At 39.7% G+C, this 23,605-nt stretch overlaps 3 protein-coding genes across 6 annotated transcripts; 1 reads left to right on the top strand and 2 right to left on the bottom strand.

Moving 5' to 3' along the window:
- Nucleotides 1-152: 152 nt before the first annotated feature.
- Nucleotides 153-8,622, bottom strand: LOC116258596 (microtubule-associated protein 70-1-like). 2 transcript variants are annotated; one of them, XM_050079038.1, is made up of 11 exons: nucleotides 5,837-7,243; nucleotides 5,594-5,679; nucleotides 4,943-5,008; nucleotides 4,673-4,843; nucleotides 4,405-4,575; nucleotides 4,122-4,277; nucleotides 3,887-4,033; nucleotides 3,630-3,701; nucleotides 2,971-3,516; nucleotides 2,664-2,848; nucleotides 153-546 (listed from the first exon to the last, which is right to left on the bottom strand). In XM_050079038.1, the coding sequence occupies exons 1-11, from the start codon at nucleotides 6,060-6,062 to the stop codon at nucleotides 540-542; spliced, it is 1,833 nt and encodes a 610-aa protein (XP_049934995.1). In that variant the 5' UTR covers nucleotides 6,063-7,243; the 3' UTR covers nucleotides 153-539. The 2 variants fall into 2 exon arrangements, with proteins under 2 accessions (XP_049934995.1, XP_031491659.2); XM_031635799.2 differs by lacking the exon at nucleotides 153-546 and adding an exon at nucleotides 8,608-8,622 and having other exon boundaries at nucleotides 2,660-2,848.
- A 1,226-nt stretch (nucleotides 8,623-9,848) lies between these two features.
- On the bottom strand, nucleotides 9,849-18,161 carry LOC116258597 (SUPPRESSOR OF ABI3-5). 3 transcript variants are annotated; one of them, XM_031635801.2, is made up of 11 exons: nucleotides 18,025-18,161; nucleotides 17,606-17,828; nucleotides 17,244-17,372; nucleotides 17,012-17,167; nucleotides 15,489-15,624; nucleotides 15,158-15,199; nucleotides 14,339-14,677; nucleotides 14,211-14,253; nucleotides 13,997-14,074; nucleotides 11,895-12,008; nucleotides 9,849-10,398 (listed from the first exon to the last, which is right to left on the bottom strand). In XM_031635801.2, exons 1-10 carry the CDS (start codon nucleotides 18,117-18,119, stop codon nucleotides 11,939-11,941), a joined length of 1,311 nt encoding a protein of 436 aa, XP_031491661.1. In that variant the 5' UTR covers nucleotides 18,120-18,161; the 3' UTR covers nucleotides 9,849-10,398; nucleotides 11,895-11,938. The 3 variants fall into 3 exon arrangements, with proteins under 3 accessions (XP_031491661.1, XP_031491662.1, XP_031491660.1); XM_031635802.2 differs by lacking the exon at nucleotides 9,849-10,398 and adding an exon at nucleotides 10,528-10,926; XM_031635800.2 differs by lacking the exon at nucleotides 9,849-10,398 and having other exon boundaries at nucleotides 11,624-12,008.
- An 864-nt stretch (nucleotides 18,162-19,025) lies between these two features.
- Nucleotides 19,026-23,371, top strand: LOC116258576 (pentatricopeptide repeat-containing protein At3g49170, chloroplastic-like). The gene has a single exon (XM_031635772.2). It carries the CDS (start codon nucleotides 19,250-19,252, stop codon nucleotides 22,442-22,444), a length of 3,195 nt encoding a protein of 1,064 aa, XP_031491632.1. The 5' UTR covers nucleotides 19,026-19,249; the 3' UTR covers nucleotides 22,445-23,371.
- Nucleotides 23,372-23,605: the final 234 nt, after the last annotated feature.

Here is a 23,605-nt window from a genome sequence, read left to right as displayed (position 1 = left end):
AGCCAAACTTCCTATAACTGCAACAAGCATTATCTTCCATAAAAAGGAAAGGCCATGCTTCCGTCATAAATCAGCTGCTCTATTCTTGTGGACGCATAAAACTCTCGAGACCCTGTATTCTCCATGTAATGCAAAGAAGGTTAACCCACAAGTACCAAAATCAGTATTATCCAATAGCACAACAAATCATATCACAGAGATCTGTTACAAGATATTCACAAACTCATATGCACAAGATGTGAAATTAGAGTAGAAAGAGACCTATACAATCAATCAAGCACTTTATCAATACATTCTAAAGGTTAGAAAACATTTTAAATGCCATAGTCCTGCTTCGTGCAAGCAACCATCAAGATGGACACCGAGCAGCTTCTTCCACCAGCTCCAACTTCTGCCATCACAGGAGCGCACGAAGACGGCATTTACAAGCTTAATCAATATGGAGGAAAAAGTCAAAAGCTACACAGTATGCCACCCTTAAAATACGAAATCTGTTAACATCACAGGCAGAACTCTTCAGCTACTCACGAGGTGCTTCTTCAATGTCTGTGTGCATGAAAAATTAGCTCCCATCAGTGCAATGGAAACAAAGATTTACATAGCCCAACAATCAAAAAAGGAAAATAAGAATCATCAAGATAAACTGGATCAGCATCATTGCAAGTCTCAAAGAATCTGCAGAGAACGTGTTCACAACAAAACATAACAAGATACAATAAGCAGCAAGTTTTTCTTAGAACCATACAAAAAATTGATCCCAAAAGAATTGTAATTTGACTCATTATCATAATTTTTTCAAAAAATCATTTACTTATCATAATAAATCCAAACAGCCTAAAACAAATTGTTTGCCACTTTTTTTGGCTACCCAGGCTGCAACATGAAAAAGCCAACAAGGCCTCTCTACACACAGAACATTCATAAAAATATGCGGCCATCTTTTCACACATTTGCCAATATTAGCATAAACATACAATCACAACATCCACCAAGAATTCTTGTGCACAAATATATGCTGCGTTGTCGACTTTTAATGAACCATAGAAAGTCCTAAGTAGCAGAAACATGGCAACGTAGATTAATGACGTACTGGGTTAGAATCCTTGATCTCCATCTATATTTTGTCTACAATGCTTAAACCACAATTTTTTCAATATCAGCATAAACACACCATTCGAGACACTAGCCAAGAGATTTTAAGCACAAAAACATGCTGCACTCTTGGCTTTTGATGAACCACAACAAGTCCTAAGCAGCACAGTCATAGCACCACAGATGAACACCTACAAGGATAGAGCCCTCAATATCCATCTATACTTTATCTAGCATTGCTTGAATAACAATTTGCCAGTTTTCTTTTCTAAAAGTCATATGCTATGAATCTGCAAAATTGAAGGCTTGATAAGTACAGGTTAAAAAGGATCATCACTGCCTTCTAAAATGAACAGACTACAGGTTGCCTCTCTTTTGGCTTTTCTATACTATATCAATGGTTAGCTCTCACACCAAGTGTTTCCCAATGTCATTATAGAACACCCCATCTCGTTGAGAGAATCTGCTTTTGTACAACGGAAAATGGATATGGATAGCTAATGCTCACGATGAAAAATATAAGTCTAAAAAAAAGGGATGTATGCCAAGTTGCAGTAAAGACCGAAAAGACAAGCCTTCAGATCTTCTGGCAACTAAGACTTAGTTGTCAGACAAAATGAACAACTCTATAACTAGGCCAGCCAAAGTGAAAGTAAGTTGGCATCAGGGCTTTAAAAGACCACCTTGATGCCTAAGCAGGTCTTACCAACACAGTTAACAACCTTGAAGAAAAGCTAAACACGTCAACTAAAAATGAAAAACTAGAACAGAAAAGTCTTGATGCCCCACCTAGGTACCGAGGTGCCAGGTGCTAAGCTTGTACCTTTGCATGGTCTATAACCATATGGTGACCAGTACAACCACTTTTTTAGCATCATCAAGCAAGAAAATTTATGGTTATATAGTAAAAACTCAACTTGCATACAAATCCAAGTGAAGCCTGTCTCCCATATCCAAATTCAACTGGCAATAAGAAAGATGTGAATACCAACCAAAAGGTAGACAAATCAGCTCAGTGAAGGGGCATCTCATCCTTCTATTGCACTTATTGAAGAAAAAACTAGAAATGATGATGGAGACAAATTTATTTTAGAACCTAGAATGTAAATTTTATTTGAACAAAAACATGTTAAAAGCGTCCTTCAAAAATTTCTATAAAGTACCAACTGGAGATTTGAATGTTAGTTTAGCCCACTTTCCACAAACAAATGATGGCATGTATTCTTCCTTTTTTCTTCTTCACTTTTTTAACTAAGCAATTCAAACAAATGTTTGCTAAAAAAGTAAAGAAGGCTTGGCCTAGTTGGCATAAATGTGAACTTTGATGATCATGGACAGCCTTGCAAGCAAGTTATGGAGGCTCAGACTAAATGGACCATATTTGTCAGGGTCTCTGTTATGGGTCCAATGGCGGCAGATGCAATGCAAAATATCACATTTCCCGAGGTGAAGCAGCATCCTAACATGTTGCTGGAGATTTTCACATAGGATCAGCTGGAAAGCTATCAGAAGCACAAGAACAAAAATCATTGTTCTAAAGCAATATAATCATGCAGAGAGATCAAACCTACCGCCCAAGAAGCACCTGAGAGCTCATGGAACCCTTGGAACTACTCAGTCGCTTTGCTCTTTGTTCTTGTTCTTTTTCAAGCCGCATAGCTGCTACCTCCTTCTCCATAGCAGCAACTTCCCTTCTCATCTTCTTAGCCTCCACCTCCATTGCCTTCGTTAGTGTGTCTACCTTCTTTCCCAGCATCTAAAATGCAAGCAATGGCAATGACAAGAAATAAGTACGACAGCTTATTTTCACTTTTTCTCTGTGGTGTACTTAATTTAATAAGCACCATGTTAATTTAAGTTTACATAAGTTTGATGTACCTCAATGGCTTCATCCTTATCTTTGAGGGTTTCATCCTTTTCCAGACTAGCTTTCCTCAATGCTATAACCTCTTTCTGTAGCATATCATATAACAACACAGAGACATATTCATTGCCATCACCTTTTGGAACTTCATTGAACTTCCCGTCAGGGCTATCCTCCCAAGAATTATGTGTCTCACTATCTCTAGTTCTTTTTGAATCTTCATCAACAGAATGGCTAGCTTCTGTTCCATTTGACAGGATCTTGCTCTGATTTAATGACCTACTACCACCATCAAAGGACCTCGATGCCCCTTTTGCATGTCTCAACACCATGCTATTGCTGCTTGAAATGGAAGACCTTGAATGGAAAGAGTGGGAAGACAGCCGCTTAGAGAGAGAGCCACTGGTTGTCAGTTTAGAAATATTATCTGCTCCGCCAAGGGACTGCCGCCGTGGCAGACCATTGCTGACACTTCTTCCCTCTGAGGAAGACCTTGTGGTACCATTTGTAGATACTCTCAAGCTTTCCACAAGAACTTTCAATCGAAGCTGATATTTTTCCTAAGGAGACATGAAAGAGAAGCTACATTTTACGCGAGAGAGAGAGCCATGAAAGAAAAGCAACATTCTAGGCTTTTAGCATGAGAGAGAGAGAGAGAGAGAGAGAGAGAGACTTTTAACTGTGCTTCAGATCTAGCAGCACGCTCTACCACAGCAAGTTTATCTCGGAGCTGTTGCATCTCCCCCTACATATGTATATACAAATTTCATCAAATACAGGAAGCAAGTTACATGATGATATACAACAGTTCCAGTGATACTTGTTAGCTTTAGGAAAAATATCAAACAATTATCACTAGGAAAGTAACAGACAGTATAGACTAGAATGGGAAACAGAAAAAAATGGGACAACAGTTAACTTTTTGTGCACCTGCAAAACTCTTCTTTCTTCGAGCCATTGTTTGACTGGCATAACTTTATCATTCGCATCTTTCCATTCATTTGCCACCACAACAGCAACCCTATTTGCCGTGACCTTCGCACGGGCCAACTCCCTATCGAGGGTCTTCCTTTCCTCCTAAGAGGCAACAAAAGAAATGTTACACTCAGAATCTTTTACTTTCGTAGGATTATAGTCATACCACGTGGAACATCGTCATACATACATTCATCTCTTGAACTTTACGCTGATAATCTCTCACAGCATTTGCAGCTGCACCACCAGCTAGAACAGCTTCTTCCAGTTCATGTACAGTTTGGCTGAGCTTTTCAACTTCCGCAACCTTCAGACGGTGCATTTTATCCAAAATTTTGTTTTCTTCCTGACAAAGAATTTAAAGTTAAAGTCAAACAGGAAAAAGTGTATAGGCACACTGATGCGCGCACATTAAATATGACAATTCAGAAGCCCGAAATTGAAGAAGGCATTAGACAACGATAATGTCTTACCTGGCATATTTCTATTTGTTTCATTAGCTCTTGGTTCTTATTTTGCAGATCATCCACCAAAGAAGCTTTTGCCAATGCAATCTCAACAGTTCTTTCAGCTTCAATCAACGCTGCTTCTTTTGATTTAGTAAGGCGGTCTAATGCCTTATTGTCATCCTGCAATTTTGCAATCTAGAAAAGAAAAAAACATCGGAAAGGGCATAAACTACAAGCATATTCCCTTGTAAGAGCGTTTGCAGTAAAGACTAGGTTTAAACTGCTGTAGTACCTCTTGGCGAGCAAGCTTAATCTCTGCCTCCAGTGGTGCAAGAATGGCTTCAATTGGGGGCATGTCATCATCTTTCTGAGCAGCATGAACCCTTCGGAGTGTTGCCTCCGCAGCAAATTGTGCAGCCAACGATGCCTTTTTCTCATCATTTATTTTCTTAATTTCAAGGTTCTGCACATAGACATCCGTTCACTCAAAGTTACTTGTAGTGTCGAAGCAAATGATTATTTAGTCAATGAATCATACAGTTTATCGATGTTCACCAAGTACCTTGCTTTCCAGAAGAGACTCTGTCAGCTTGAGCTTCCCTTCCACCTTCGCCAATTCCTCCCTGAGCTAGAAACCCCTCAAAAGAAGGACGCAGAAAGCAAGTAAATAGATCACTCGATATCCTGAACTACTACTATCTACTCGAGATGAGGAAAAATAGGCGACTCTGAACAGGAAACAAAAAACTGAATTCCACAGATCTCGGTTCTCGCGAAAATATGGGCGAGGGAATCTCACGAAAAAAAGTCGACAAGGAAATACTCGCAGTAAATTAGGAAATTTCGTTTTAAATCAGAAGAATATACACAAAATAGTAAAAGCCAAAATTATCATGAGTAAACCTAATAAAAAGAACACTGTTGTATGTTAAGATTCCAATTAAAATGATGAATAACTGATATTTTGAGAATAACGAGCTTTCTACTTAAAAATACAGGAGTAATTAGCCCCGTCTACGCAATACGGTGATATTCCTGACATCTCAGCTGAAACTGAATGGAAACAGTAAATTGACAGACAACTATGTAAACCTAGATGAATAAGTGAAATGCAGATTAAAACCAAAAAAATTGTTCGAAGCAATCAGATCTAGATCAATGATTAAATTTGTAAATCATAGAATTGACGAAATTAACAAATAGATGAGATCACCTCCTCCACCGCCTTCTCCCTCTGCCTTTCGGACAATTTCAACGCTTTAATCTCCGCCTGAGCCTCGGATAACTCACGATCCTTGTCTGGAAAAGGGAAAAAAAACCCTTAAATTTTCTCATAAAAAACTTATGAACGCACATTTTCAATTTCACACTCAATTGCCAGAATTCACGGGGAAAATCTCTCAAATTTCCTTCGTTAAAGCGAAAAAACAGATCGAAGGCAACCAACGGTACTCACCTCTAACTTCATTTTCTAGCCGATTGAGCTCGACTTTTACCGGATCCGAACCGTGTAAGAGGTTAATGAACTCATCGGCATCCAGGCTCGGCCGCATCACGCTCTTCTTTTTCACCTTGAACGAACCAGAGACAGTCAGCGCCGGCGTCCCCGCTGAACCATTGCCGCTGCAGCTTAGCTCCGGTGCCGAACCTTCTCGGCTTCCCTCGCCGGAAGCATCCGCCATCCTAATTACGCCCGATCTGCCTTCCTCGCATCCAAACCCTCAAAGCCGGAGGCACTCCAAAAATCTCCTGAAACCCCGAATCACTTCCACCGTTCCACGCTTTCAGTTGCTTAAGATCGAAGGAAAAGTGAAGGCTGGGAGATGGACAAAGACTCTCTCTCTCTCTCGGCCTCGGTTCTCCTCGTCTGCAAAAACAACGATGCTGGCACAGAGTCGAGAGTGAGGGAGAGAGAGGCAGAGAGCCACTGTGAGTTTCATAGTAAAATTTCGATACATGACCATTCTTTCCCGTGAAATTCTTTTAAGTGATTACTGTTTCCGAAAAGCCATTTGAGAACCCGATCTTTCACTACTAGGAACCCAACCTTAGGGAACCACTTTAATACTATCATTCTCTATTGTTGGAAACCACTTTAAACTATCATTTAAGGGACATTTGGTACACTTAGACTCATGACATTTTAGAATCAAAATACTTGAAGTTGAAATCTTTAAACAAACAAGGTATTGTATTTCCGAAATTAAGAAACTAAAACCTGAAGCTTTGATTTCATATCAGTTCGACTAGAAATTATGATTCTTTTCACTTTTTAATCAAAATTCCAAACCATCAAATATAAATTTCAATACTGTAACGTGAAAATTTAATCTTATCTAAAATTATGAAAAATCTCGTGGTGTTTATAAAAGGTTATTTAAGTGGTTGGTTATCCTTATTTCTAACCAAAGAGCTGAAGTTATTAGGGGTAGGTTGGAATTCATGACCTACAAATACACTGTCGAGATGCGTCGAGAGTTCCGTACAGATCACTTTAAGAAAGAACAAGAACAAGAACAAGAACCCCACCATTAGCAACAGTTTTCCGAAAGATAACTTGTGCTTTCAACGTGAGTGGGATCATATTAGTGGGTCAGGTAGGATTAAGTTTATAATCAACCATGAAAAAGTTGATTGCCTTTTCAAGTTAGTTAAGATCAAATGAGTGATTAGCAAGCAAAATGCCCAACAAGATACAATTGATCTTCCTCTTCCCCACTAAACCATTTTTTTAGACCTGTTTCTGGTGTGCCTTCATCAATTGGACTGCATATAAAATGAAAAAGGACCACCAACCGAAGATCTTCAAGTCAAAGGCAAGTCAAAAGTTGAATATATGGGAGTCATGTTCTGTTGTATACATCTGCAAAAAAAAAAAAAAGGCACAGGGCTCACAAAGGAACTAAAGAAAAAATGAAGATCACCATTCACTGTACTTGTTTTTTCAGGTAAATTCACCATAGATTTGGGTTTTCTTAGATCTTTCCTTCATGCATATTAGCTTAGACCTCTATACTCTGAAGTTCAATAATGAAAGGGTACGCAATCCGCATGAGCAAAACACTCTTTTGTTTTTCCACACGTCTTTTGCACTTCATGTGTTTGGCTCAATCATTTTAGTAGAGAATGTATTAGGGGCTAGAAATGACAAAAATTAATTTTTTTATGGTGAAATAGTGTCGACCCCACCATAAAAAAGTATTTTTTAATTGCATGTCAAAAGACAAAAGTGCCCCTTAATGAACACGGCAAACGCTCTCCATTTGCCAGACCCTTGCTGACAAGTTGCCTGAAAATTGGTAGGGGCCAAAACTCTGGCGTGCGTTGATGAAATTTGAGGGGTAATTTGAAGAAAAGCTTTTTCTTATTATATAGACTATGTCAACCAACCGCCGAACAAGAAATTTTTTGTCAAGAGGCATTCATTAAAAAAAAAAAAAAAAAAAAAAAAAAAAAAAAAAAAAAACTTGGGCAATAAAATGATAAAGAGACACGTAGTATATGAATAAATCCATGGTCGGAAATCCCTAATGCGCAAATAAATAAAGTTTGTGAAACTGTGTGGAAAACTGCCCACATGTGAGTCCACACGGTGCGCGCCCACATGCTACTCTGCGCTTTGGCCCGACCCACGTCGACTCACACTTGGGCTCGATCATGAGCCACGTAGCCAAGACGGGTGCACATGGATCCAGATGTATTACGTAGCTTGAAATGACATTGGGTGATAGAAGACACCTATCAGCGATTCGATACCACTTTGTAGTGGCTTACATTTAAACAAAATACTATATAGAGAAAACTAAGCAAAATACTATATAGAGAAAACCTCGGCATGGGTTAAGGCCAACTCCCCTTGAAGATGTTAGTGAAAAATATCACGGCACCCAAAATTCATATAGATAGAGACATAAGTTTTAGGAGGAACAGTATGCATGTCCGTCAATGGTTCTTTTTTTTGTTTTTGGGTTATCTCCACAGCCTTGAAGAGAGACAACTGCCTCCCCTTGTACTCATCTATCTACAACATCACCCCTATAGTTATAACATTGCCCACAGGATTTGAACTTTAAACCCTTTTGAAGTGGACCACCTTGCCGCTGAGTGCGCTACAACCCTTTTGAATGCATGTTCATTATTAATTGTTGCTGAATAATTACAGGTAATAATTTGTCAACCTTGATAGGAGAGGAGAGAGAGATACCTCCAATAAACCAAAGCCCTTACCTCGACATTTGACGTTCAGGGCTGTTTCGAAACCTAGATAAAGAGCAAACACCCATCAACTAAAGTATCTCACACCCACTGCTTGTAGTACAAATACATAACACCCACGAGAATCGAAGAACTAAACTTTCACTAATATGTCAATCTAACCAGCTATGTTATATGAAAAAAAAAAAAAAGGTAGACGTTAAAAGTTTGTGGCAAACTTAAAAATTATCTAGTATTCAAAGAATAACGGTTAGAAGCATGTCATGAACATGACAAGTTAGTTGAAACGTAGCCTCTTTACTAAGGTTTGGGATCACATGGGGTTGGGTATGGGTTTGGTTCAGGTGTCCGATCGAAAGTAAGAGCATGTTAAGTTCATAAGGCAAATAGAGTCCAATCACCCTAAATGAGAAAATACTAGATGTGTTTGTCCGCATCTCGAGCCGCTTTGGGAACCTTTCCGCGGAAAAGCGACAAAAATGACGAGAAAAAGTAACATCAAGTGAGAGAGAGACACGATCGCTCCGAGCATGAAAAAGATAACGCACCCAACTGAAAGGGACTCTCTTTCTCCACTTATTTTCCTCATTTTTTTCTCGTTTCCCCTCGTCCTCCTCTTCTCTCTCTCTGTCCTTTTCAACAAAAAGGCGCCACCAGCAACATAGAAAAGGACGTAGGATTACAACTTCCAACCAACCGCCGGACCCTCCTTCTATCATCTTCGCTATTTCACCTTACAAGAAGACAATGCCTTCCCCCCCCCCCCCCCACACAAAGAAAAGAGCAAATTGATAACTATGAGAATACACGCTGCTCGATCAACTTAAGTCTTTATTAATAGTTCAGCGAGTGTCATGTATAAAATTATTTCCTTAAAGTCAAAGTACAAAAATTTGCTTTAGTGGTAAAAATAATTTTTACATGTGGCACTCTATGAACTAATAACCAAGTTTTTAAACGATTTATAACGCATATGTATTCCTTTAATAGTGTCGCGTAACTTTCAATTACTGAACTAAGACGTATGTACAGTCGAAGTGCTCCAAAAAGATATCATGTAAAACACTTCTAAGACACGATTGATTGACCAAATCAGATCTCAATAATGGAGCGACCTCTCAGCAGTACACGATAAACAAAAAGGGTTCAAAGCTTGTTTTCTTCAACAAAACAAGAAAAAAAAAAAGACTGAGCCAGCTAGTTACCCAACTTGCAAAGGCCTATTAACCCGGAAAAAGCCCGCTCCACCCCGGTAACAAATAGGTTGGGCCAAGCCCGATTTTATAGGCACAGATCAAACAATATACAGCGACCTCCCCACTTTAATTTAAACGAATGAAGTCCCCAGCCAAAAATGTCTTATCCTTATTGTAAAACAACAAAATTAGAGACAAACCAAGCAAATCATAAACTAAAAAAAAAAAAATCATAAAGAGGGCAGACGATAATACACCAGGAGATTCAAGTTTTATACAAAACAAAATGCCTGTTTATCAACCTAAAAACTATATTGGGTACTCAATTCCAAAAGTGACTCTAATCCAAGCTTCAGTAAAGGGCCTATTCCCACACAGCCCGACCCAAAGTAAACAGGCAAGTTGCAAGGTCAGGCAAGGCCCGGACCAAGTTTTAAAATGAGCCAAGGGTCGAACTCCAACCTAGGGCCGGCTCAAGTTTTAAAATGAGCCAAGGATCGAACTCCAACCTAAGGCCGGCTCAAGTTTTAAATGAGCTAAGGATCAACTCCAACCCACGCCCGGCAAGTTCCCGAGTCTTAAATGTATCAACGTCATCAATGTCGCCCTGCATCATAGTGTACATCATAACATCAACCGCGTCCAATGCAATACAAGGCCGATATATACTTTTTAGTTTTTCCATTTTTAAAATAACTTGAAGAAAAAAAGTTAGTTGCCCTTGACAGGATCTAGCTAAACACCCAAACGAACACTTGGATTTATGCTGTCAAAATCATTTTCGGCAATCAAACATGCCCACATTAACATGTCACATTGATCAAGGAACAGTTTGAACAGGAAGCATAAGAAAAGATAAATCAGTTCCAGGAAAAACGCTGCTCATCAGTACATGTTAGTGCACTTAAAAAGGATGACCGCCTATGAACAAGTTGCGTTGTTTGGATCACCAGTAGTCTGGCAAAAGCCTGCCACTTAAGCATAATAAGGTTTGTTAGAGATGGAGCGATTGCAATGTAGGAAAATGAAGATGGTCAATACGTGTTCGTGGTCGGCCTTTTATGCCAACTTGTATTTTTAAGCAGCATCCTTCTGACTCTTTTTCTCGAGTCATCGAATAGGTTCCTGGTAAACCCTGAAATCGAACATAGCAAACTGCTAAAGGAAAGGGCAAAATAACCAAACGTAAGAAGGGTACTTGCTGAGACGAAACCAGACCTATGCAGGTTCCCTCTTTTTGTAACTTAGAATATGGACCGAATTGCATCTAATTGAGGCGCATATTTTGTATCATCCCCAATCAAAAGAACTCAGAGGTCTACGTTTTACCTCTTCCTTCTCAACTTAGACCAGAACCTGACATACACCTTTTTTAGACGCAACCTTTGCATTATATCCAATTAGAAGTGGAATGATACCAACTACGTTAACAGGGGCGTAGGTAGGTTGGGGGCTCGTGGGGCCATTCTAAGAAAGCTTAAATTAGTGGTTTAAACATATTGATTTGGGTCAGATAGATAGAACAATCCCACGAGACTTGGGTCACTGTCCCATGACCAATTTAAAATTTGTTAACTATATGCTTAGTGCCCCATTAAGAAAAAAAAATCTAGCCCCTGTATGTTAATAACATAGCCAACATATACTGGTACCATATCAAACTTAGACAGGCGCAAATGTTTCAACACTTGATAGGAGAAGGATTGACAACGTTGTTAGAAGAACCAAACATATTAGCCTTCCTGAGGATTTGATTATTCAGATCATCGGTTTGTACAGAAGGTGGGGGGAAAGAGGTGTCCACACCTGCTCCCTCCTCTTCAGTACAAGACTTGGATGAATGAAATCCTATAAGACAAATGGCCAAAAAATCACAACATTTACAAAAGATCGTACGTTACACACTTTCATGCTCAGGTTTTAGTTCCTGCTGACCATGACAGTATAGATAACTTCTACCCTTAAAACGAACTTCATATGCAACAAATTAGATGACCTTTAAACAACGTGAACCGCTTGAACTCATGCTATTGCTGCCGAATACCAGTCAGAAACATGGCCGAGGAAAACACAATCAAGAATGTTCATCCAGGAATCACGCACCTGAAGCTCCTAGCATAGACGCTACTGCAAAAACTAGCCATCTACTAACTTGCAACAAATGACCCGTCCTCCTGTACTTCTACGTATGTGTTACTCTGCTCATTAAATGCATACCTACAAATACAAACTATTGTCAGCATAATTTGAAGTTTGAACAAACACATAATGATGCACTATCACCATTCAACAATTTACTCGAGAAAAGATCAGGTAGGAAAAAGATCAATCACACATAAAAGATCCACTAGTTCCTAAAGCAGAGAGAGATCTTATAGTCCAAAAGACCCAGATAAACAGAAATTCTGTGCATCCGTATAAAAGGCATGACAATCAGTAAACAGTTTCTTCTAAGAAGAAGGTACTAAACCAAAAAAAGAATGCAAATCCATATTTATGACACGTTCGTCACTATTGTACCCATATTTATGACACGTTCGTCATTATTATACACAATATCAGACACCCAACAGCTTGGAGAGGCATAGATAAAACCAAGTTGGAATTCAGAGGGAAGTAGACATTTGGATTGGTGTCATATCCACCATCTCCAAAATTCAATTTAGCAGGACCCAATGTAATTGGACTCTTATTCAAACCTTAAATCTTAAAAGCTGAATTCGAGTTCACCAAACAAAAACTTCCAGTCAGATATTGGACCCAATTATAAAACTGCATAATGAATTTGAATTTGATTGTTCCGATTCCAAACATGCTGGCCAGATCCAACTAAACATATTTGAAATCGGATCAGTATTTGAGTATACCCATTAAACATCCCTAGGTGATGCAAACCTCTACCAGCTCATGCCAGAAGATGGGCACCACTCTTTGTTGAACTGTTGACTCCAAACCCAGGCCAGGTAGACGAAAATCTTGTCAGTGTAAACCGTATAACTTTCACAACGTAATCAGGAGACTTTCTTTAGAAAACAGAGTGCCAAAAACTATCCTAGACCATTGGGTGTGAACGGGATGCAGATTACATGCACTGGAAGCTTACAGACATTAAGGTTATATGTAATCGAAATAGGATGTGAAGTATATCCAACAACAAATACAAACAGCCACAGTAGAGCTGATTCTGGTTGCCAGGCTATATGCCACATATATGCAATATAGAAAATGTCGCAGTAATTCAGAAATTCAAATTAATCCCCCAAACAATCCACAGCATGTTTCTGGAGGGACTTCCATACTTTTAAGAACTTCACTGTTGAGGGTCACAACCAGTTCTTCCGTCATGACATTGTTTGAAAAGCACTAGAACAGCTCTTCTAGGAATGTGGCACTCCACAAAGTGCATCAGGCCCATCCACCAAGTAAATAACGGAAGGCAACACAGCATTTCAGGGGAACACCTCGTTCCCAGGACAGAGTGATTAGTTCCGCCAGGAATAGAGGAGCATCCATTTCCCATCACTCAAAAATAGCCCCCAGATGACTTCTCTGTACCGTCCCATTCCTGGAATGCCAGGAACAGGCATGCAGTTCCTAGTATGCCAGGAAAAATCAGATATACTCTCTAATGCACCAAGTCATGGCCGCCAAACTTTTACCAAATTACTTTAAGAATTTGACATGATGTCCCTGTTAAAACCATTACTTCCCTAATTTTTTGACATAGTTATTCTGATACCAAGTAGAATTCAAGACATGGCGCCTGCAAATGTAGGACAGATTCACATTGTTGCCAATTAGGTTGCTTAAGACTCAATCTACACCCCAGTAAACTGTCGTGCACAAAAATTATAGATGGTTGATCACAGTAAGCTGAACATGGTGATAAAACTATGTTTTTCTGTTAAAAAGCAATAGAATGGAATCATTGATAAACTTCTGACCAATTCATAGTCATTTCTTGAACGCGTGAAGACTTAACTCAAGAATTTAGGCAATAACACAAGCACGAGCAAGGAACAAATACTCAATGAGCACTAACAACTAACAAGGCTACTCATCGAACATAGATGTACCAAACACATGAGTTCTCACTTGGACATGTATAACCTAATAAATCAATAATGACTGCTTGAGAAAAGAAGAAGGGGGGGGGGGGGGGAGAGAGAGAGAGAGAGAGCAAAAAATCAGGAAGGAGGCACTACCATTTTCCCGATGTACTGCAGCAAAAAAGTCCAGACGTAGGGTCATAATAATATCCCAAGCTGGCACTGTAATAGTACCTGTTGTCAGAGGTTAACAAAACAGATTAGGTTTCTATCCGCATATATATATATATATATATATATATATATATATGTTACATGGACGAAAAAAAGTATATTCTCTTGGAAAATAGTTCAACAAAAATGTGCTTACCCTGATGACTCATCAAACACATAATCTGTTTGCTGATCATCTCCTGAAACAACCATTTAAAAGAAATTATGCATTTGGAGAACAACTCACCTCTCAAGTGGCATTTTCAAGTTTTATTTGTTCAATACCTGATTGGGAAACAGGATTGTCTTCGCTAGGTTCAACAGCCTGGGACGGTGGAGAAATTGAATCAGAATCCACACCATCGTTTTTGGTAGTTGGGTTTGATGTACCCGTCTCATCCTCCTCACCAAACATGTCAAATGCATCATGGTCAGCAGACATATCCTGGACTGAATTAGGCATTGAAATAGAGGCAACTCCTGGATCTGCATCATTTGAAAATATATCATCAGTCATTGGCTCTGCATCCTTTGGAAATGTCTCTCCTGCCACGTGGGAATCAAGATCATTGGCATCATCAGCAGGTTTGCCATCCTTTGCAGAGGCTATGCGCTCATATCCCTCTGTAGATATAATAAACAAAGCACAGTTAGACATGCCTTGCAAAAACATGCCTATAACAAAAGGCAATTAATGGAAAAAGGATCAGTTAGCAACAAAGAAGAATGCTAGAAAACAGGCTACATGCATATAGTAAAAGGTAACTAATGGAAAAAAAATCGGTTAGCAACAAACGGAATGCTAGAAAACAAGCCAGATATAGTTACAAAGAGTAACAAGAGTAACAATATAAGCAATAACACACAATTATAACTTCATGACAGGTAAGAACAAATGTATAACATATACTCCTTGACTACTATGTTAGAAGAGCTCAAATTGAAAAGATACACCATCCAGAGGATATATAATGATGGTTGAAGAAGATTCTGCTGCATGCCATCACTCAGACATGATAAAGATAATTTTTTTCACTTCAACACACTGCTAATATTTTGTTGTTCAACAACATTTTCTGAAAATAAGATGCTGGAAATACGGACCTGCTTCTCGCACGAAAGTTTCCTGCTTGTCATGATAAACATCTGCACAAGTAAAAGTTGCAAAACTTAACTAATAATCAAGGTGACAAGCTGTAAATAAAATGTAAAACAATGTTGAACACAGAACTAGGTGCTTCCTGTGCCCACTTTCTGAAACGACGTGAACATAATATGCTACAATCAAGAAGAAGACCAGAAGCAGTCTCAGGCAACTTCCAGGAAAGGTCGAAAGCATGTAACTTTTATTTTCTGAATAATGCCAAGACTTTCAGTTTTGAGAGAACAAAGATATTTATGACTAGGGCCTAAAGAAGAAATCAACACACTCAACTGTAATCACCACTCTCCATTAGTTTCATTGAATCATCAGTTAGCTGGTCAAATAAAGCCTTTGCTTCTCCAGACATTTTTCCTCGTTTACCCTTATCATTTGAGGTTCCTTTGAGCCTTCTTAAAGCATGCAAAACCTGAAATTTGCCAAATGACAATATGAGCTACATAAGTGGCAAGAATAAGTTATAGCGATGCCATTTCAAGAAAAGAGTAAACTATTTTCTTGCTACCAGAAATGAAACTATGAAGGAGCCAAATGATTAAAACAGCAGCACTGTCAACAAAGATGCAGGAAAATAGGCCTATAGAGACTAATTGGCTTCTTCAACCCCATTAATCCATATTCTGTTGATATAATAGGTGATTTTCCAGTCATATCTCTAATGTATGTAACCAGTAGCTGTCACATGAATGTAGAATCACTGATGGAGCTGCCATCCTTGAGAAAGATAACTAGTTTGCTGATCTTATCATCAAGTGGATAGACATGTTTAAGAAAAGAGAGTTTCTATGTTTCACCAAATAAATCTAATTTTCATCATTGCATAAGCAACTTCAGTAGATGTAAAGAAGTTGGCTACCAACTTTTAACTATATACACGAGATCATGACCTAAATGCTTGTAAACTGATCATATTTGAAATAATCTTGTAGCAAGAACAATTTTGCCAGTCCTAGTGTATGAGCAACTTCAGTAGATAATTAATGCTACATATTCTAACCCACATGTATGAGATTATAACCTAGGTATTCATAAAGTGATCCTACGAAATGGGCTTGTAACAAAATCATATTTCTTACATATAACCAGTGTGGGATAAGGAACAACTAAGCATAATATGATGGAGGTACACTCGCATACAATTAAGTTATTAACACAATGTTGTTAAAGAAAGAAACCATGTAATATTTGTAATGTAATTGTTTCCTTTTAACTTTCATATGGGCTAATCCTTAATACCTTATTAACTTTGTTTCTGGGAAAGAATTAACACAAGTACTCTATTGCATTTGTGAGTGTCATGGCATTTTTTCTTTTTGCTACTTTTACTTTTTTGCACGGAAGGCCAATCAATCATTCTCCACGACAACCCCACCAAGTAAATTAACTTTTAGCAAAAAGCCTTCCAACTATAACATAAAGAGATACAAATAAACTGAACAATGAACTCTACTTGCGAGAGGAGAATGCTATCCAACTAAATATTGTTTAATCTTTTGCATAATTGTATTTGAAAGAAAGGAAGAATTTTCGTTAAAAAAATGGTAACAGGAATCATTAGAGAACAAGTACACTCTGTAGCAAAAGCTAACTCCATCACATGAACCAAGTCATTTACCCTTGTGAACCAGTCAACCCTTTATTGTATACTACAGATACAAGTTCCAAGGGTGCTCCTAAGGAGTCATATACCAGTCAACACTAAGCCCTCTAGTCTATACTACCAACAGAACTTCTGCGGCAATCGGATATATTTGCAACCAAATTTAGAGGGGCGGAAATCAACACAGTAAGTTTACCGTTTCTCCTGGTTCGAGCAGGTTAGCTATGCGTCTCTTGATCCTTCCAATTTCTGCAGAAGAGAGATCATGGTAATCATCCCCCGTGTCCTCAGGTTTCTTAAAACTTTTATCCACGGGCCTCACACTGACACCAACACTGTCTATCCATGCATCCTTGACAAGTGCAGAACCAAATCAGCACACTAGAGCACGCTCAACATCAAACGTGTAAGATTTTAAACCTTAGTACCTTAATTTCGTCTTTCTCAACTCGGTATTCTACAAAATTTCCAGCCGAATCAAAATACCCTTCTTCTCTCTCTTTGTTTAAGTTGAAAGGCTCGATGGGAACACCCTCGTCGTCCAAATTTTCCTCATCCTGCCGCGTCACAGAGAGATAGAGAGAGAGAGAGCAAAAATATGAACAACTGACTGACAGAGCACACAGCCAAAGAAAGAGAAAACACAGAAAATAGCGAAAGTAACTGCCACTAATCCTATAAAATGGAAAAACAAAGAAAATAACCAAAATGAACACGTTCGTCAACTAACGAACGCGCAAAAGAAAAAAGGAAGGAATAAAGTTTACAAATCTGGGGTTTGCCAAAGAACCTCATAGTCGACCTCCGCCGAGGCGATATCTGCAGGTGTTCCCTTGTCCTGGTCCTTGAACAGCTCCGCGGTGATCTGGTTCCGACGGACCGCCCTCTCCTTTGCAGCGACCCGAGGGTCCGTCGAGCGAACTGGTCCGCCACCACCTGCAGAGGCATCATCGAACAAGGGCTCAACCCCCTGCTTAGCCTTCTTCCCTTTGGGGAATTTCACTTCTCTCTGCCTGCGAATTCCACCCAACGACGCCAAGGCATCTAAGAATTACCATGAAACCACCAAAATACATCCAGAAAATTTTCTAAATTATAAAAAAATAAAACAAAAACAAGTTCCCTAGAGGTAACAAGGAGGAAGAAAAACCCTAACAAATAGAAAATCAACAATATAAGGGAGGCGAAATAATGGATCAGCGAAGGTACTTGGGGCGCTTATTCGGCTCGATTTCAGAGATAAGATCTTCGACAGCACGCCGTTTCAGGTGAGAGCGCGAGGACGAAGGCTCTTCTTCCGCCATTAGAGACAAGCTGAGAATAAGACACTCGGAGACACATAGATCTTCAGTGGTGTCTTGCGGCAAGCGGGTTTGAATTAAATAAGAATGAAGTTTTCCATTTAGCCTCACTTTTTCCCTAAAATTTGGCATAGCCTCGCCATACTTTTATCTTTTGAAGGAGTCCCAAATTTTATTTCTACCAAAGAAAGATATTTATTGCTTGCTTCGTTTTTTCTCCACTGACCTTTAAAGGTAAAAATGAGTCAAATTTTTTTATGAACATGTTGTGCAGTTGGCAGCCCTTATAATATTCGACGGGATTATGCACATTATTCTAGTATTGTTATCAAAATATATTTGGTTGGCCATTTGATACCAGAATGAAATTGAGACAAATTTATTGAACGGTAACTGTTAAACTTTAATATAAGGGCTCAAAACAATAGCATGAAATGGTAGAAATATGTTGCAAATACAATGCAGTAAAACCAAGCAATTGAAAAATATTGATCGCATGCTGTTCATACGCTTGTTTTTTAGGCTGCCATGGCCTTTGTTTATGTCTTACAGATATCAACGAATCCATTTATATATTTCCTTATTCATTCCAAATAAGCCATTGCCATTGAAGTTTTGTTAACAAATGATACGTTCCTCCTAATGCAATGATATAAGCACCATTACAAAGACAAAAATGAATAAGTCAAATAAACATCAATAAGTGTTCTCCAAATATTATATGCAATGTATGTTTATCGTAAGTGAATAACACAATAACGAATTTGTGTTAAAATTGTAGATGTCAAAAATGATTAATATCGCAATGGGACCAATGTCCAAGAAACACAATGAAAAGGGAAAAGAGATACCCACTGTTTTTACTAAGGTTGATCGAACTTTTAGCAGAAGCTAAGAAGGCAGCGACAAAGGCAGGTTATTCGTTGACCGCTCGGTCATGTATCAAAATTTCAAAAACCTGACGATCCTTTTTTGGAATAGGATCAACTTATTTTGAGGATTCATTCCTGCCGTTCCTCTCTCCGACGACGCAAAATCTTGATGTATGTGGCAGCGCTTCGATTGGCTTTCCTGGGCTGAGCCATCAACTCCATCGCCACTCATCGAAAGGAAACCACTTGATTTATGCACTCATGGCGATAATGGCGTCCTGGACTCTCCACCCATCCACCATCAATCTCAACTTTCTTCAAGACCCACTTCTTCTATCTAACCCCAATCTTCCGCTTCATCTGTTCCCTTCGAAACCCAAGCACCAATACCATCACAAACAGAAAATCAACCATGGTACTTACCTCAAGGCATTGCAGTCGCCGCCAAACTTACGTCTTCTTTCCACAACTGCGACTGCATGGGTTAAGCTTCTGCAAGAGAATGCGTTGCCCGGTGAGAAGCTTCGATGCAACATTGCCCAGCAAACTCAGTTTTCGGTTTCTGATGGCAAATGCTGCAGTGTGTTCAACGAGGGCCAAATGCTTGCTGAAATGCCTCAACAAAGCGTGGCATCATGGAACGCCATGATCATTGGCCATGCCAAGATGAATAGACATAGGGATGTTCTGAAACTTTTTGTTCAGATGATCAACACTGGACTTGCACCTGATGAGTTCAGTTTCCCCAGCGCTCTGAAGGCGTGTATTTCTGTGGTAGACTTTTTCATGTTCAGGCAAATGCACGGTTTAGCGGTTAAATCCGGAGTGAATCCTCATCCGGTTGTTGGTAGTGCTTTGGTGGATGGGTATGCTAAAATTGGATGGGTTGATGATGCCATTTTGGCGTTTGTTGAGATTGATGAGAAGGATGTGGTTTCGTGGAATGCAGCACTTGGTACTTTTGTGCAGGCTGACCTCTGGGAAGGTGCATGGGAAGCATTTCATGAAATGCTGAAAGCTGGGATAGCACCCGATCATTTCACTTGCGCTACTCTGCTTAAGGCCTGTGCTGCTTTGAGGTGCTTGTGGAAAGGGAGGCAAGTTCATGCAATGGTTATCACCTCTGGCCATGCTTCTGATGTTTTTGTGGCCAATTCACTCATTGACATGTATGGTAAATTTGGAGATCTTGATGATAGCATGTTGGTGTTTGAGACCATGAGCACGAAGGACCAAGTGTCTTGGAACACATTAATTTCTACCTACTCTAATCTTGGCCATCCAGATGAAGCACTCCAATTGTTCTTTAGAATGCAACAAGCAGGTTTCAGGACCGACCGGTTCAATCTAGGAAGCATTCTCACGGCGTGCATAAGCCTGTCCGATGCAAGGATTGGAAGAGCGTTACATTGCTTCCTGATGAGAAGATTACTGGATTCAGACGTGGTACTTGGCAGTGCTTTGATAGACTTGTATGCAAAGAGTGGTAGAGTCAATGACGCGCGGATTGTATTCAATAAGTTGGAGCTGAAGAATTTAGTCTCGTGGAATTCAATGATTGCAGGGTTCGTCCAAGATGGTCGAGTCAAGGAAGCTCTTGATTTATACCATGAGATGATATTACAAGATATGGAACCAGATCAGCATACTTACACGGTACTGCTAACCTTATGTGGTGATGAAGGACATGAGCACCAAGGAAAGCAGATTCATGCTCACATTCTGAGAACAATTGCCAAAATTAATCTAGTCTTGGAATCCGCACTTGTTGATTTTTATGTCAAATGTGGAAGACTGGATGACGCGCGTAAGATGTTTGACAGAATGGATGAGAGAAATGCTTATTCATGGAATGCACTAATCACTGGATATGAACAACAGGATCAGCCAGATGAATCCTTAAATCTTATGCACCAAATGCAACAAGCGGGCATCAAACCTGACCGTTTTTCTCTTGCTAGCATACTCTCTGCAAGCAGCAGCCTTCTGGACCTCGATAGGGGAAAGCAAATTCATGGGTACGTTGTAAGAAACAATCATATGGAGGAAGGAACTATCTGCTGTAATCTCATAGACATGCACTCGAAGTGTGGAAATCTGGATTGCGCATACAAGGTGTATAGTAGCACCGCCCAGAAGGATGTGTTCCTTCAGAATGTGATGCTTTCAGCATTTATTGGCTATGACAGGATTGAAGCAGCGAGAAATCTGTTTGATCAAATGGAAGAGAAGACCACTGTCTCATGGAACACAATGATTACAGGATACAACAGGCATGGATGTGAGGATGAGACCTTCAAACTATACAAAAGAATGAGGGAAGAAAACAGTGGGTTGGATGGGTCAACACTGGTTATAATGCTTGATGCATGCGCCAATACAGCTGTTCTTAGGCAGGGAAAACAGTTGCATGCTTGCATAATTAAATCAGGCAACGACCAAATGATCATGATTAACAGTGCTGGTGTCAACATGTACGCAAAATGTGGCGACATTGAGAGCGCTTGCAAAATGTTCATTATGATGCCTGAGAAAAACATCATCACGTGGAACACCATGATTGCTGGCTATGCAAAACACGGCTGCAGCAAACATGTCATGCATCTGTTCAACCAGATGCAGCAAGAGGGTGTCAAGCCAAATGATATCACCTTTCTTTCAGTAATGACGGCATGTAGTCACACTGGCTTGATTGAAGATGGCTTGAGAATTTTCATCTCCATGCTGGAGGACTTTGAACTTATTCCCAGAATCGAGCACTATAATTGCATGGTCGATCTGCTTGCTCGAGCAGGTTACCTGGACCATGCATATGATATCATCAAAGCAATGCCTATTAAAGCAGATGTCTTCAGTTGGGGAGCGTTACTAGGAGCCTGCAGATTGCATAATAATATAGCCCTGGGAAAACTTGCAGCTCAGAACCTGTTTGAAATGGATTCTAGAAACCCTGCAAATTATGTTTTATTATCAAATATTTATGCAGCAGCGGAAATGTGGGAAGAAGCAAAAGAAATTAGAAGGCGAATGAAAAGTAAATGCATTAACAAGAGTCCTGGAGTCAGCTGGACAGAGATAGATAATAAAATACACGTTTTCCAAGCTGGTGATGAGCAGCACCCACTAAGTAAAGAGATTTATTCGTTGCTGATTTTTTTAAATTCGAAAATGAAAACAGTCGGATATGCACCAGATACTAACTTTGTACTTCAAGATGTGGATGATGCAGAAGACTACCTACTGCACCACAGTGAGAGATTAGCAGTAGCTTTAGGACTCATTCGTTTGCCACAAAGTTCCACAATCAGAGTCTTCAAGAACTTACGGATATGCGGAGACTGCCATACCGCTATGAAACTCATTTCTACTATTACCAACAGAGAAATCATTATCAGGGACGTCAACAGGTTTCATCATTTTAGAGATGGAATCTGCTCTTGTGGGGATTACTGGTAAATATCAATGGTCATTTAGTAAAGAATTCAACAGCGTTGAAAGCAGGTTAATCGAAAAGTAAACATCTTTCAATTTGCTCAAATGCCAAACAGTTTTGTGGTGCAAGTGGTGCAGTTGAACAATTCATCCAAATAAAATCAAATCACGGCACAATGTCAAGTGAAGTTCTTCATACACATGAACAAGGTAAAACCTACATCAACACGTTATTCAAAGTACCAATATTTGGCAAACAGTTAAAAACACTTAGAGAGGGGGAGAGTGATGCTGATGCAGAGCGGGTCCAGACCATTTACATGCCCAGCTCAAGCCTAGATTCTTTGATCCTTCATTCAGGTCCAAATACAGGCAAGTGACTCGAGGCAGAAGCTTGGTTGCAGATATAGATTCGGGCAATGCTATTCACAGGCCGAGTTCGAAGGAGCTGGGCCAGCTCGAATGCTTTAGGTGAGAACTCGAGCTCGGCTAGGCTTGAGCTTAGGCTCAGTTAAGCTCAAGCCGAGACTCCCGACTTGGCTAGAGCTTAGTGTCGCCAGCCTGGAGACAATTTGCTAAAGCGTTCCCTCTGAGTCTGGACTGCAGAAGGGGGCTTGGAGCAGGTTCCCATATCGGCTGAAAAGCTCACCATCACCAAATTTTGATATTCCAGCAGAGGTTGCATTGGTGCTAATGGAACGTCTCTCTGCTGTTTCTGCTTTATTTTTTTCTCTTCCGTGGAAATTTATTTGGGCTTATCGTTTGCCGTCACTGGTTTTGTCTTCAGTGCTGGCCTTATTTTTTGTATATTCCTTTTGATGTATAGCTTTCTTCGTGAATAAAAGTCCGTGACTGCATCTACCAGCGAGAGGTTTTTCGAATGTTTGAACCTTTCATTTGTTTCAAATCTGTATATCCACTCTGTATTGCCTTATCCGTGATTAGGTCCTCATTGGAGACGGTTGATTAATTGAAGTATTTTCCCTCTGTTCTCTTTCATTATCCTTTCCACTTTCTTCATATTTTATGTGCCAATTTGTCGCTTGTTACTCTCTTCGTGCAAGATTCAAGGCGAATCCCTTCGCTGCAGCATCATCCAAACATTATTCAACCGGACTACCAAACCGAGATTACCGTTGCTCACTGTTCTGCCAGTTCAAGTGTTCTTCCGTTCTGGTTAATAAG

Source organism: Nymphaea colorata, chromosome 8, assembly GCF_008831285.2.
Source record: "Nymphaea colorata isolate Beijing-Zhang1983 chromosome 8, ASM883128v2, whole genome shotgun sequence".
NCBI classification, from domain to species: domain Eukaryota; kingdom Viridiplantae; phylum Streptophyta; class Magnoliopsida; order Nymphaeales; family Nymphaeaceae; genus Nymphaea; species Nymphaea colorata.
The sequence above is the reverse complement of the archived record's forward strand: the minus strand, read 5'-3'. Positions and strand labels throughout refer to the sequence as shown.